The 13,289-nt window shown below is 39.7% G+C and overlaps 1 protein-coding gene across 3 annotated transcripts in view; it reads right to left on the bottom strand.

Moving 5' to 3' along the window:
* Window positions 1-1,416: 1,416 nt before the first annotated feature.
* The window catches only part of hmbox1b (homeobox containing 1 b), a 34,006-nt gene continuing 22,133 nt past the window's right edge, over window positions 1,417-13,289 (bottom strand). For 2 of the 3 annotated variants that reach the window (XM_041806180.1, XM_041806181.1), the window contains exons 5-10: window positions 11,521-11,674; window positions 11,210-11,292; window positions 10,721-10,816; window positions 7,062-7,156; window positions 6,428-6,511; window positions 1,417-3,825 (exon numbers count right to left, since the gene is read on the bottom strand). In XM_041806180.1, the coding sequence (XP_041662114.1) occupies window positions 3,682-3,825; window positions 6,428-6,511; window positions 7,062-7,156; window positions 10,721-10,816; window positions 11,210-11,292; window positions 11,521-11,674 (656 nt within the window). In that variant the 3' untranslated portion in view covers window positions 1,417-3,681. The remainder of the gene's footprint in view (window positions 3,826-6,427; window positions 6,512-7,061; window positions 7,157-10,720; window positions 10,817-11,209; window positions 11,293-11,520; window positions 11,675-13,289) is intronic. The other variant, XM_041806183.1, reaches the window with a different exon arrangement.

Genomic DNA, 13,289 nt, shown 5'->3' with positions numbered 1-13,289 from the left:
CACAAAAAAAACTTTAAGAGTTGATATCTCTTTATTTTACGACTTTGGACTTGAAAACTGAGAGTTTTTTTCTGGTAAACTAACATCCTTTTACTCAAAAATTTCATGGTTTTTTTTTCATATAAATTTGCTTTTTTTTTTTACTTGAAAATGTTCCTTTTTTTTTCTCAAAAATGTAAATGTTCTCTCTGTTTGATTTTTAAGGGTGGCCATAACATGCCATTTTTACGCTGAGAACATATGATGCACAATAAAAAGTTGTTTGACAGAGGAGTAATCTCCTTTAGGCTAAAATGTATGCCATAATCAGAGATAAACTGTGTTTTTAGTGGAAGCCCAAAAATCTGAACCCATCAGCCACTGTCACCCATCATCATTTAATAAACCCTTTCTACACTATATTGCCAAAAGTATTCACTCACCCATCCAAATAATTAAAATGAGGTGTTTCAATCACTTCCATGGCCACAGGTGTATAAAATCAAGCACCTAGACATGCAGACTGTTTCTACAAACATTTGTGAAAGAATGGGTTGCTCTCAGGAGCTCAGTGAATTCCAGCGTGGTACTGTGATAGGATGCCACCTGTGCAACAAGTCCAGTGGTGAAATTTCCTCGCTCCTAAATATTCACAGGCAGCTGTCAGTGGTATAAAGTGGAAGAGACTGGGAACGACAGCAACTCAGCCACAAAGTGGTAGGCCGTGTAAAATAACGGAGCGGGTTCAGTGGATGCTGAGGTGCACCGTGGGCAGAGGTCACCAACTTTCTGCAGAGTCAGTTGCTACGGACCTCCAAACTTCATGTGGTCTTCAGATTAGCTCAAGAACAGTGCGTAGAGAGCTTCATGGAATGGGTTTCCATGGCCAAGCAGCTGCATCCAAGCCATACATCACCAAGTGCAATGCAAAGCGTGGGATGCAGTGGTGTAAAGCACGCCACCACTGGACTCTAGAGCAGTGGAGATGCGTTCTCTGGAGAGACGAACCGCGCTTCTCCATCTGGCAATCTGATGGATGAGTCTGGGTTTGGCGGTTGCCAGGAGAACGGTACTTGTCTGACTGCACTGTGCCAAGTGTAAAGTTTGGTGGAGGGGGGATTATGGTGAGGGCTTGTTTTTCAGGAGCTGGGCTTGGCCCCTTAGTTCCAGTGAAAGGAACTCTGAATGCTTCAGCATACCAAGAGATTTTGGACAATTCCATGCTCCCAACTTTGTGGGAACAGTTTGTGGATGGCCCCTTCCTGTTCCAACATGACTGTGCACCAGTGCACAAAGCAAGGTCCATAAAGACATGGATGAGAGAGTTTGGTGTGGATGAACTTGACTGGCCTGCACAGAGTCCTGACCTCAACCCAATAGAACACCTTTGGGATGAATTAGAGTGGAGAATGAGAGCCAGGCCTTCTCGTCCAATATCAGTGTGTGACCTCACAAATGCGCTTCTGGAAGAATGGTCAAAAATTCCCATAAACACACTCCTAAACCTTGTAGAAAGCCTTCCCAGAAGAGTTGAAGCTGTTAAAGCTGCAAAGGGTGGGCCGACGTTATATTAAACCCCATAGATTAAGAATGGGATGTCACTTAAGTTCATATGCGAGTCAAGGCAGGTGAGTGACTACTTTTGGCAGTATGGTGTATAAATTAAACTTTTTTTTATTTAGTCTATTGAAAACTAGCAGGTGTTGTTTATGTGCTTTAGCTGTGCTAGAGCACATACATTTTTCCTTTGGGCAGAGTCAGATTAGCTGTTTACCTTTAGTCTCGTGCTTAGTGAATATTCTCTAGCTCCAGTTTTAAAGGACAGACGTAAGTGTGACATTCATCTTCTCATCTCACTTTGCAGGAAACTGAATTAGCCTTTTTTGACCCCATAATACTGAACTGTTTATCCTACGTGATTACCCATGGATAAAATATGAAGATATCAGAGACAGAAAAATCAAGAATTTGTGAACCCCAGAGCGAGGATTCGTATCTTTAAGGAACAGAGCACCTCCCTACTGCTTTTACACTGTCATGATGTTCTGTGAAAGGTGGTTTTGGAAAAATGGCCCCCATTAAAGAAAGGAGAAAAATCTCCATTGTCACCACTTGAAATGTCTTTGACCTCCTTCAAAGTGGTGCTTTTACCTTTGAGGCTATGTAGACAAAATAAAAACATAAATTACTTTAAAAGTTTCTATGCTATTCTAATTGATTTCCACATGGATTTAGTCCCATTTGATACCAGTGGAATGAAAAATCTTTTAAAAGCACATTCTTTAGGCCATTACGAAGAGGCAGCGTCACAGAACAAGTCGTGAATAGCTTAGGGTTAACTTTTCATTAAATGTCTGGCTGCTAACACCTATCTTTACTGATACAGGCCTGCTGTAGTGTCTAACCCACTGGCTTTTCTTAGCATGAGAAATATTCTGCCAAACAGTCAGTAAAAATCACTTTGGATGATTGCAGACACTTTTTAGATAAGTCTTTGCTGAGCCTCTTAGCTTTTTGCTCCAAGCGTATTTTCCTTTGGCATTTATGACATTTAAAACAAAGCACAATTCCCCTTATTATATAGCTTAAGTTAGCTTGATTATCACATTGACCCTAAACTGATTCTCAAAGCCTTGAGTACTAGATGATAGTGTCACTGGGAGACGATATGATTGTATTCAGCCCAACAGGTGGATGCTTATACAGAGGTAAATGCAGGAGACGAAACTAGAACCACCGCTGCTGCTGCTGAATACATACCTAACCTTGAATCTGGCTTTTTAAAAGTGTACTAAAAAGTTTATTTTTGAAACCTGCCTTCAGGGAAAGAGCCTGTTGTATTTAAACTGTAAAAAGTAAAGTATGAAATTAAGGCTATTTCTTTCTTTCTTTCAGAGGTTTTCATTCAACAGCAGCTCCTCTGTTGAACACAGAAAGTGGACTGTTTGGTTTGCAGACATCTAGTCTGGTCACCTCTGTGCAGGAGAAGCTGAGAAATAAACCGTAACAGTCCGTCTCTTCCCAGGACAACGGCTAAAGGCTGCTCTACTTATGGATTGCACAATGAAGAGGGTGAATTTGAGGAGTATGTAGGTAGGTAGATAGCACACCATGAGGTGAGTATGACTGAGAACCATAAGAACCATATATATATCATATATACATGTTATTTTTTCTGAGGTTGACGCTGAGGTTTAACAGACTGAGGATTGGCTCAGACAACAAGGCTTGAGAGGGAAGGAGAGGGGGAATAAGGGAGGTGAGAGGAGAGGTTAGAGGTATCCTGTGAGGAGAGAGTGTAGTTAGCAGAAAGAGGGGAGTTCCTGTGAGACAATATCCAAGACGAGAACCACCCTTCTGGGGATGAAAGACCTGGACCGCCACCCTTCTTTGTCTCTCTGTAGAGATCAGAAGAAATGTAGCAATCTGTTTCCACCAGCGGTGTCAATATATTGAGGAGGGGTAGGGTGGGGGGTAGGATGTGGTAACTGTTTACACTTTGTAGGAGGAGGGAGGCCGAGAGAGATGGAACTATTAGCGAGAGGCAGGTTGAGGGGCAGACTCAAAGGTTTACTAAGTAGCGTTATTTGTTCTTTTTTTTTTTTGAAGCTCAGCATTTCCCACCTTTTCCACTCCTCCTACCCTTCTGCTTTCAACCTGTCATTTCACTTGTCCCCTTCCTCCTTTCAGTTCCTGTGCAGTTCATTCATCATCCAGGGACTCCGTCTTGATGTCGTTAGGGACTCCTCCGGTTCTGGACAAGGCCAGGATGGTGTGGTTGACCGCAGCCATCTCCACAGCCAAAGAGATAGGGTCCTGGTGCTCGCTGTGCGCCGCATTCTCATCCTGAGACAAGGAGGGGTAAAAAACAGGATTTCTTCTTTATAAAGCTCAAATCAGACCAAAGATTCACGTCACAACGAGTGTGTTTTAGAATGGAGAATGCAGATTAGATTTGTAAAATCAAGGTGCTAGGAAAAGCAGAGGAAAGGTAACACAATTAGGCTTCATACATCATGTTGGGATGCACAACAAGAATGGCAGCAGTACATAGTTTCAAAATTAAACAAATTCAAACTTGAAGAGTTCACAAAACTATAAATACAGTCATAACTAGAAAAGCACTCAGAGAGCACAGACCTCCTCCACCTAGCCCTATCTCCCAACAGTAAAGAATCTTTTAAAAAATTCCTGGATCCAGACGGTGATCCGGATCAGTCCCAAAATTTAATCAGTTCTTCCTTATGCCATTTCTGACATTTCCTATAACTATCTATCTATAACTTTTTGAGTTATGTTGCTAACACACAAACTAACAAACCCTGACGATCACATAACCTCCTAGGCGGAGGTAATAAAGCATCAGCCAGACTTGTGGCATACAGAACATTTGAATTTAAGAGTTTTCACGAGTGATCTAAAAACATCTGTAGTTTCAAATTAGTCTCCAAATTGTTCAAAGCACAAGGAGCAGAAAACCTAGTCTTTCCAAACTCAGTTTAGACTTTGAGAGCAACAAATTACACAAAATCAAATGCATGTAGGTTGTGCAAACCATCCTTTAAGAGAGGAAAGGTATTCCAGAGAATCCCACTCTAAGTCATGCATATCTTTGCTCAATCAACCCTCCTCTTCCAGTTCCCACTGGAGTGGGGTTTTGTCGAAAACAAACAGACTTGGTCCATAAAAGGATCTCCACCTGGCGTATATGGAACTGCGCTGTGGTTAATAAACCACCAGTGTGCACAATAGCATTTATTTTGCACAATCTGCACCGAGTTAGCAAACTGCTTTGGCGATCCTAAGAGACCACATCAGGGGAAAGGAGATCAGACAGATTGCAGTCAGCAGAGGTGAGGGCGTGGCTGAGGCAGATCTTGTTGTTTTAACTGTTACAGTCAATGTTATTGTGCTCTTTCATTGTTTTATAAAGTTATTAGCAAATCTCTTCACCTCTCCACACAAGGCTTACTTGTGGCAGTCACAGAGCAATGAGTACGATCTACTGATATCAGAGTAGGTATTTTTTTTATCTTTACAGAGGGGGGCGGTAATGTCTGTGAGGTCAGCAGCCTGTTGCACCATCTATATAAGCTCTGGCGTAGGCAATGGTGAAAAGTTATACTCTGAAACTAGTTTAGTTATAACTTACATTGTGTCATTGTTCGGTTGCACCAGTGAGACATGAGGCTGATCTTAACTAGTAGAAGTTTACGTCCAAATTAATCAAAACATTGCTGCAGATGTGACATTTTCACTCAATTTAGCAAGTATTTTTCAACCTGCCGCCTCTCGTGTCTAATTATCTCTAAATAGGCTAACAGCTAAAAATAACAGATGCTATTTGCCGTTAAGCCTGCAATGAAACTATCTCAGCTTAAATGTCAGTAGAGTTTAAACTCCATCATAAGTATAATCCCATGAAAATGTCGTGCACCCTTTCTGATTCCTAAATTTTTTTTGCATAGTTATCACACTTAAATGTTTTGGATCATCAAACCAGGAATCAGGAATCAGAGAGGGGGCAAATACTTTTTCACAGCACTGTAAGAACTTGCATTCACACTAGGTTGTGTTTGAACTTCAGCACAGCTGTTGCAACCCATAGCTGGACCTTAACTGTAAATACGAATATTTCAGACTCTGTTTTCAATGATTTCAATGCATTTATTTACATTGAGGCTGCTCATGTGATCTCAGCATGCAGCTCTTTTTCACTCATCCTGTTATCCATATATATAGCTGGCTGTCGTGATTGTAGAATAGCCCCTCCTGGTCCATGAATGAATACTTCCTGACCCCTTCATGAACAAAAATCAATATTACACTAAAAAGGATATAAGGCCACTATTTTACTGATTGGCTGTGTGTCACAGAAATTAGTCATATTCTGGATTATCTGCTCTTTTTGTCATTTTTGCCACTCTAAAAATGAAAGTAAAGGAACTCTGTAATAAAATATTGCACCTGAAGAGGCTACTTGTATGGATTCTGCTTATAGCCCACATTTTAAAATAAATATAATGCATGAAAACGTGACTGATAAAGACTAAAATAGATCTAAAAACAAAACTGAGGACACAAAAGTAAATTGGAATTTGAAAGTGGTTCAGAAAATGCAAACAATGCTTGCAAAGAAATTATGAGGATGCAGGGAAATAATGGTCTTGTACTGAACTATTTTGGGAAAGACCTCTAGACCCCTCACATTATTGTACAAACTATGAAATGGTAAATATGTCAGTAATTTATTCACTTACCAAGAGAAAAAAAAAATCACAAAAATTCAAACAGACCTGACTCAGTATTTTTGCATTTAAAAATGATATTGTGGGATAGAAAAACTGAGGAAACATCACCCAGATAACAAAGAAATAAAACAAAATTTCTCTAAAATGTCATATGCAGGATTGCCAACATGCTGACATGTTTCTGTGGCTGCAGTTACCTGAGTTGGTGAGGTGGGCTCCAGGCGGTAAAGGCCGAAAGGCCGGCTGAGAGGTCTCTTGTCAAAGTAAGGCAGGTCACATGCCTTAAAGAAAGAGAAGAAAATATTCACTACCATTCATCAAAATTTGAAAAAATGTTCATCCTTTTTTTACATCCATACATTTCAGCAGATGACAACGTTGCTTGACATATTAAAACCACATTAGCTTGATTAACTAACTTCAACAGTTTTAACGGTTTAAAATTTTGGCTCCAAATTTTGAGCCACCTCAGGGTTCAACCTCAACAACAAAAGTCATTGATTTTAACCCTCAACACAACTTCATCAAAAATATGAAGGCCACTCAAATTTGTCTGAAACTGTATCTTTAAATGGAAAGGGGAAAAAATGCAGTCAGCATCCATCCTTACGAATCGTCAAAGAATGGATGCAAATGGAAGGCAAGAAGCTAAACAATCAAAACAATGAATATGCTGAAAAAAACCCAGACATAGGAAATTATGAAATTAATCATGAAGCCGTTATACAAAGAGACGTGACCTTTCTCTTAAATCAGTCTGGTCTTTCACAATACTGTCTGGGACATAAATCTGGTTTTATGTGTCTGTTGGGATTCTTTATCGCTCTCTACCTGCTCTGAGAAGTCATTCCCATCGATGTCATCGCTGTTCGAGTGTCCCCCTGGACTCTGGACATCTATCCCATGACTCTCCAGGATTGTGGCTTCTTGGAGGAAGAGGATGGATTATTAGATTTAGGATAAATCACTGATAATATCCTTCATTATGTACTTAAGAGCAGTGATTCAAGCCAGGACTACATGGAGAAATTACCGGGACACTTTACAGTTTCAACAAATAGACAAAGCTTTGTTTGTAAAAACGAAGAGTGAGTAGGCCATAAAGTGTGCCATACACTCTACCCTAGTTGAGTTTATATTGCTTTACTTCTGACGATTTCAGCAGAGACATGTTGTCAGCTGTAACACTGAAAGACTATGTGTTACATGGAAAAAGCATGGATTCTAGCAAGCGAGGGAACAAAAATTGTAAATAGTCAGCTTTAGTAAAAAATTAAAGAAGCAAACTGTAATTTATTATGGATATTTTAACAAGTATTTGCTTATTCAGTAACATATTTTTAAAGTATTATTATGCTTGTAATTAGGGCTGCTCATTGTCTTGGCTGGGGAGCTCTTGAAAAATATTTCTTTTTATTTTGAACAACATTTTAATGGGAAAATAAAGCCTAAATAAATAAAAAAAAAGCCTCATTATATAATTTTATTTTCTCTCAAAATAATATAATTATAATAATAATAATAATAATAATAACAACAAATTAAATAGTAACTACAAAATTACTGTTTTGTTTAGTTGGGAATCTGTGTCTCATAATTATGAGATCCTGAGCTGGCATGGATGCATCTCAGGTGCACGGGAAATATTGGCAAAGGCAGTGCTATAACACCATCTATAATCAGGCACATAAAAAGCAACGAGCCTATGAGAAAGTTTTCACTTATGTTTGTAATATTAATGCATAATTTAGTATATTTGGTCGTTTTTTTCCATTTACTACAGAGGTCTGCCACCTTTTTCTTTATGCACTTATTGAGGTTTTGGAGTGGTTTTATAACCAAAGAAGATAATTTTATGCCTGAATTATATACAGCTAAGATCTCGTTTGTCTATTAGCCAAGAAAACAACAGACTGTGAGATGTGTGATGTTGCTGAAGTGGAAAGTGAGTCCCATTTTCTATGATTTACAGAAAATGATAATCTAAGGGTGCTTTCACATTAGGTCCAGTTGTTTCGAACGGCGCCGCGGCGCGATTCCTCCCCACCCCCCCCTTCCCCCTGGCTTGCTTTCACACTAGCAATATCGAACCATGCCCGGGTGCACTTACGTATTTACTCGGTGTGAAACAGCAGGTGGCGGTATGCACATAGCTGGTTTACAACCCCGCAAAGGAGGAGAAAGAAGAAGAAGCTACCATGGCAACCATTGGGGTCACGACCTGAGCACAGACTGCTTTTGTTTTGACCTGGCAAAAAGTCCATCCTGCAGCCATGGATGATTAAAATCCCTTTTTAAGATGCCAGCAACTTCACTCTTCGTATCTGCACATCTATGTGCAGCTCAGAGGATTAAATGGGCTCGCGCTGCATAGATACAGCGGTTTTTGAGGTGCTTTTATTGAGGAAAAATGTGAATAAATTGCCGTGCTGTTGAAAGAAGTTTAGTTTTTACAACGATGTCATAAAGCCGGTATGACGCTCTGTCCCGTATCCGAGCGTGGTTGCATTCACATCTCATCCGAACTGTGCCAGAGTCCACTTGAATCGCGCCCGAGACCACCTCCCCAAGTAGGCCCGGGCCCAGTGCCCAGGCGCGGTTCGTTTGCATTCACACTAACAAAATGAACCAGACTTTGGGTGCAGGTGCACTCGAATCTGGGACCGGGCCCCTAGTGTGAAAGCACCCTAAGAGAGTTATTGCTCTATGGCTTGTTTAAAGGCTGAAATTCTGCAGTGGCATGATAAACTAAAACTGGAATGAATGCTTAAATCTGATGAGCTCAGGCTTGCTATTTTTTTCCTCAAAAGACTGAAAAAGAAGACAGAATAATCTGTTCAGTTAGTTTTTAGTTTTCTTAATCTTCCTATTTTGCTCTATGACTATGTGGTCTCTGAACCTGGATAAGTCAAATTCATGATGTAAACCCGTGCAGGCTCGGTATGAGACTGTACGCATGACACAATTATAAAATAAAATCTTCAAACTCCCATTAAAAATAATAATAGTGAAATCAAATTAAAAAGCTAATGGCTTTACATGTGCCTGATTTTAGATGATGCAATCAGTCTGCATTTATATTTCCTGTGCTATAATACAAAAACATCCATGCCAGCTCAGAATCTAATAATTACAGGATACAGATCTCAAAATGACAAAATGATTATCTTGTAATTAAGGCAGAGCAATTAATCCCAAGTTAGATTGAATCTCAATATGGTCTTATACAATTTAAAAATTGCAGAAGGTGCATTATTTCTTTAACCTACATTTATTTTGCAGCAGAGATGTTGCATTATGCAAACACTCAATTAAAACTATATTAGAATAGTTTACAGAAATTATTTCTTTCCTTGTTTTTGTATGTGTTTTACTTTATCATAATGAGAATGACATTGAAATGATAATTTCTTCAACACAACATTTCATATCCAATTTAAAATACTAGTTAAATTAAATACTTCTCAAAATATTTTAACCCTACTTGCAATTTGAGATGCTTCTCTTGAAATTAACAGGGAAAAAAAACCCTAATTATGAGAAACAGGCAGATTTTTTTGGGTTGTTGAATGCAGTATTCTTCTGTAAAAACACAAGTTTAAGAAAGTAAAGAATGGAGAAATTGTATAAATATTTGACTCCTGTAATTAAGAAATAGGAAATTGTTGCCTTAAAAAAATAGAAAAAAATAGGTAAAGAAGCCAAACAGAATGAATAAGCATTTAAAATATTTATCTTAAAGGGTAGATGGCAAATTATGAGAAGCAGAAAGCAGTGAAAAACTGTCAAAAAGGGCTAACTCTGGTGAGAAATGTAAATTCAAGGTAAGTAATGCAATGCATAAGAAATAGTCAGAACTGCAGTTATGAAAGACCAAAGCCTGATCAATACTGCTGCATTGAATCACAGAGCCACATGCACGTTACTGATGTGCACCTTCTCCAAGATATAACCGGCTGCAGTCGACAATACAATTAGTCAAATCTACCAGACAGCTTTTAAAAATAGCAGACGTGCATTTCCTCATCCGTGTCTCTCTCAGTGGTCAAGCAATGTAAAACACTCCCTTGTCCTCTGCCTCAGCTGATTCAGCAGCCGTACTTTCCATCTACTCTGATGTCTTTGTCTTTTCTTCTTTATAGTTACTGCAGTATAATCAACTGCTGCTTAATATTTATTAGCTCCAGCTCCAACATTCACAGTTTAATGGTTTCCTGTACACAAACAAGCAGGAAATGTAGCAGCAGGGCTGGAAACTAACATAAAAATTGCACTGAAGAATAGTGTTTAGATAGAGTATTGCAGAGCGACACAGATAAACCAAGAAGTAGTGCTCAACACAACATCGGCTACTACAGTGTAGATTCAATGCAGAAGTGTAAACCAGGCGGGAGAAGTCATCATAACTCAAAGGAAACTGATCTAATGTGCAATGAACTTAAATTCAAGTCTTAATGTTCATGTCTGCTCCCACCCCAAAGCCACATTACCAATGTTGGCCCGTCTCTTGATCTCTTTGCGACGGTTGGCAAACCAGTTGTAAACTTTCAGCGATGTTACCCTCTCAAGATCCGACAGCTTCTTTCCTAAAATAAATCACACACAGAAACAAACTCAGTATTTCTTGTGTCATTGACTTAATTATCTGTCATACAAGGAAATAAAAACTTGAATTGACTGGAAGCAGATCACTTAGCAAAAGGGAGATAAATTCATGGTCTGCAAGCGGTAAAAGGCCCTGCTCACAACAAACAACAGCAAACATTCACATGTAAGATCTGTAACAGGGAATTAAGCATTTTAGAGGATTTTTAAGTTGTTTAAGTTTATTTGCTTTTCTGTAGGACACATCTGTTAAATAAAGTCAAAGATGCAAGTGGGGCATTTAACAAAGCTGACGGATAAGATTAATGCCCCTGGTTACATTTAGAATACTGGCATTCCTCTTTTATATACACATTCCTGACTTCAGTATTTACCTGGTTTCTGAATGACAGCATTGCAGGCGTTTGCTATCTCTTCCCGTTTGGCCTCATCTGGGTACTGGTTGTCGTTGAAGTAGCTATAAATAGAAGAGGAGTCACACTGATCAAATTAATTTCACTGCACAAGGGCGATGTCAACAAATTTGAGCTACTGCATTTGTTATGAAGCCAATATAGAGGCTGAATGACAAGAGTCACAGGCTCGTTGTCCGGCCCTTTTCTTGGACGACTTCAACTCCATGTGGAAATAACAGGAAACTTCAGAAACAAATTTCTGTTATCACCTTCACTTCTCCGACACTCACCTCTCCATCACAGCCAGGCACTCTTTCCTCCAAGTGAAGCGGCTTCCTCGACGCAGCCGGAAGGTTCCAGGGGCAGTGGAGAGGGGGGGCGGAGTTTGCCTCCACTCCATCTCCTCCATCGGCAATGGAGCTGGCCGCATGTTCAGAGTGGCCCCTGGAGAGGGATACATCATAATCACGGAGGAGTTACAACTGAGGCTGGCACATGTGCTGCACATAGTCGAGCTACAGTAAGTGTTGGGGATGTAGAGTCAAAGTGTTTGAAACAACAAACTGAGAAATAAATTCTGTAGAGGCTGTTTTCACAAATAGACCCAAAAGCCTGTCTCTGTCTGGAAGATTTATTTTGGGCATATGCCATGGAGCCACAGGCCAGACGAACCCAGGATCCCCGTGCTTTCTGATGATGTGCACAACAGGCAGGCTGCAGAAATTTTGGACAAAGTCTGATGTTTCATATCAAATCTTACACCAAACAAAATGCCGTACCTTTGACTGCTGCTTGAAAGTAACCGACAATTTCCACATAGAATGGCTGAGCCACACTCTGCAGCGCCACGGTTTTGCTCCAAACGAAGGGGAGTAACCTCGCCCACTGGAAGAGTGTCCAGAGCACTGCGCTGCAGCACACAGCCCTGATCAGCGGGCAGAGATCCCCGAGAACTCCGAGTTCATACAGAAATAGTATGGCAACAGTTGACTATTTTACCTTTTGGAGTTGATTTATCAACCATTCCAGCATGAGTCCATGATAATATTGCTTCCGCCATTGAAAGAGTACGTTAGGAAGTTCAAAAGTTCATGTTTGCTTAAAACATGTGGTTTTATGTAAAATTATTTATTAAATGTCCTAAAAGTTGACTTTTCCTCGTCTATGGTGCTGTTGGGGACACTTTGCTCTCGCTGCAGGATGAGACGTACCATTACATTTGGTACTCCATGCATTGTGTTGTATTTTGAAAGAACCAGATATTCTACACCTTTGGCTTCCTGTGTGGAGCTTTCTGATTGACAGGAAATGATATGGTTTGGCAGTGGCCAGTGCTGAAAGTAGACTTGCAGCGTATCCCCAAAGTGCAGCGGAGTGGCCATTCAAGACTTGAGCGTGGGCAGTGGAACTGGGAGCAATTGCTCTGCAGTAGCAGAGCCGCTGTATGTGGAAATTGGAGGTTAAGGGGAGTAGCATGCACACATAACACTGGCTTTAGCTGCTGCAGGACAGCTATCCTCATTGGCTCAGATTGGCTACGTAAAGTGCACTAAAATGTTGTAGCAAGTCCTATTAGTTAAAAATATTACACCATTGTCAAAATCTGTGTTGAAACCTGAAAGCATATAAGCTTATTAGTTCATGAAGCTGACAGTTGAATTTTGAAGTCCTCAGTAAAAATGACAATTAGATTAATGTAAAGGTTATGCTATATTCAAATATAACATCAAGATAAAGAAAATTCAGTTTTTGATTAACCTGAATAAATACAATTGAGGAGAAATCTGATTTTCCAGCATTGTAAATGAGATATAACAGATGAAATTGTGACCTTTTCCTTTTCTTTAACTGGAGCTCTACTCGGCTTATACCATTGTCACTATACACCATATTACACAAGATTCTTTACAGATAAATTGTCCTTTTTTCTTTCCACCAAACAACAGGAAAGCATCAATAGTGGTATCAATAAGAAGTTGGATCAGTAAAAATTAACAACCTCAAACCCTACTCTTAAGGCAATCCCGCAGTAGCTATCATATTGAAAACGCAGTCTCAA

Source organism: Cheilinus undulatus, linkage group 14 (genome assembly GCF_018320785.1).
Source record: "Cheilinus undulatus linkage group 14, ASM1832078v1, whole genome shotgun sequence".
NCBI classification, from domain to species: domain Eukaryota; kingdom Metazoa; phylum Chordata; class Actinopteri; order Labriformes; family Labridae; genus Cheilinus; species Cheilinus undulatus.
This window is presented reverse-complemented; position numbering and strand designations above follow the sequence as displayed.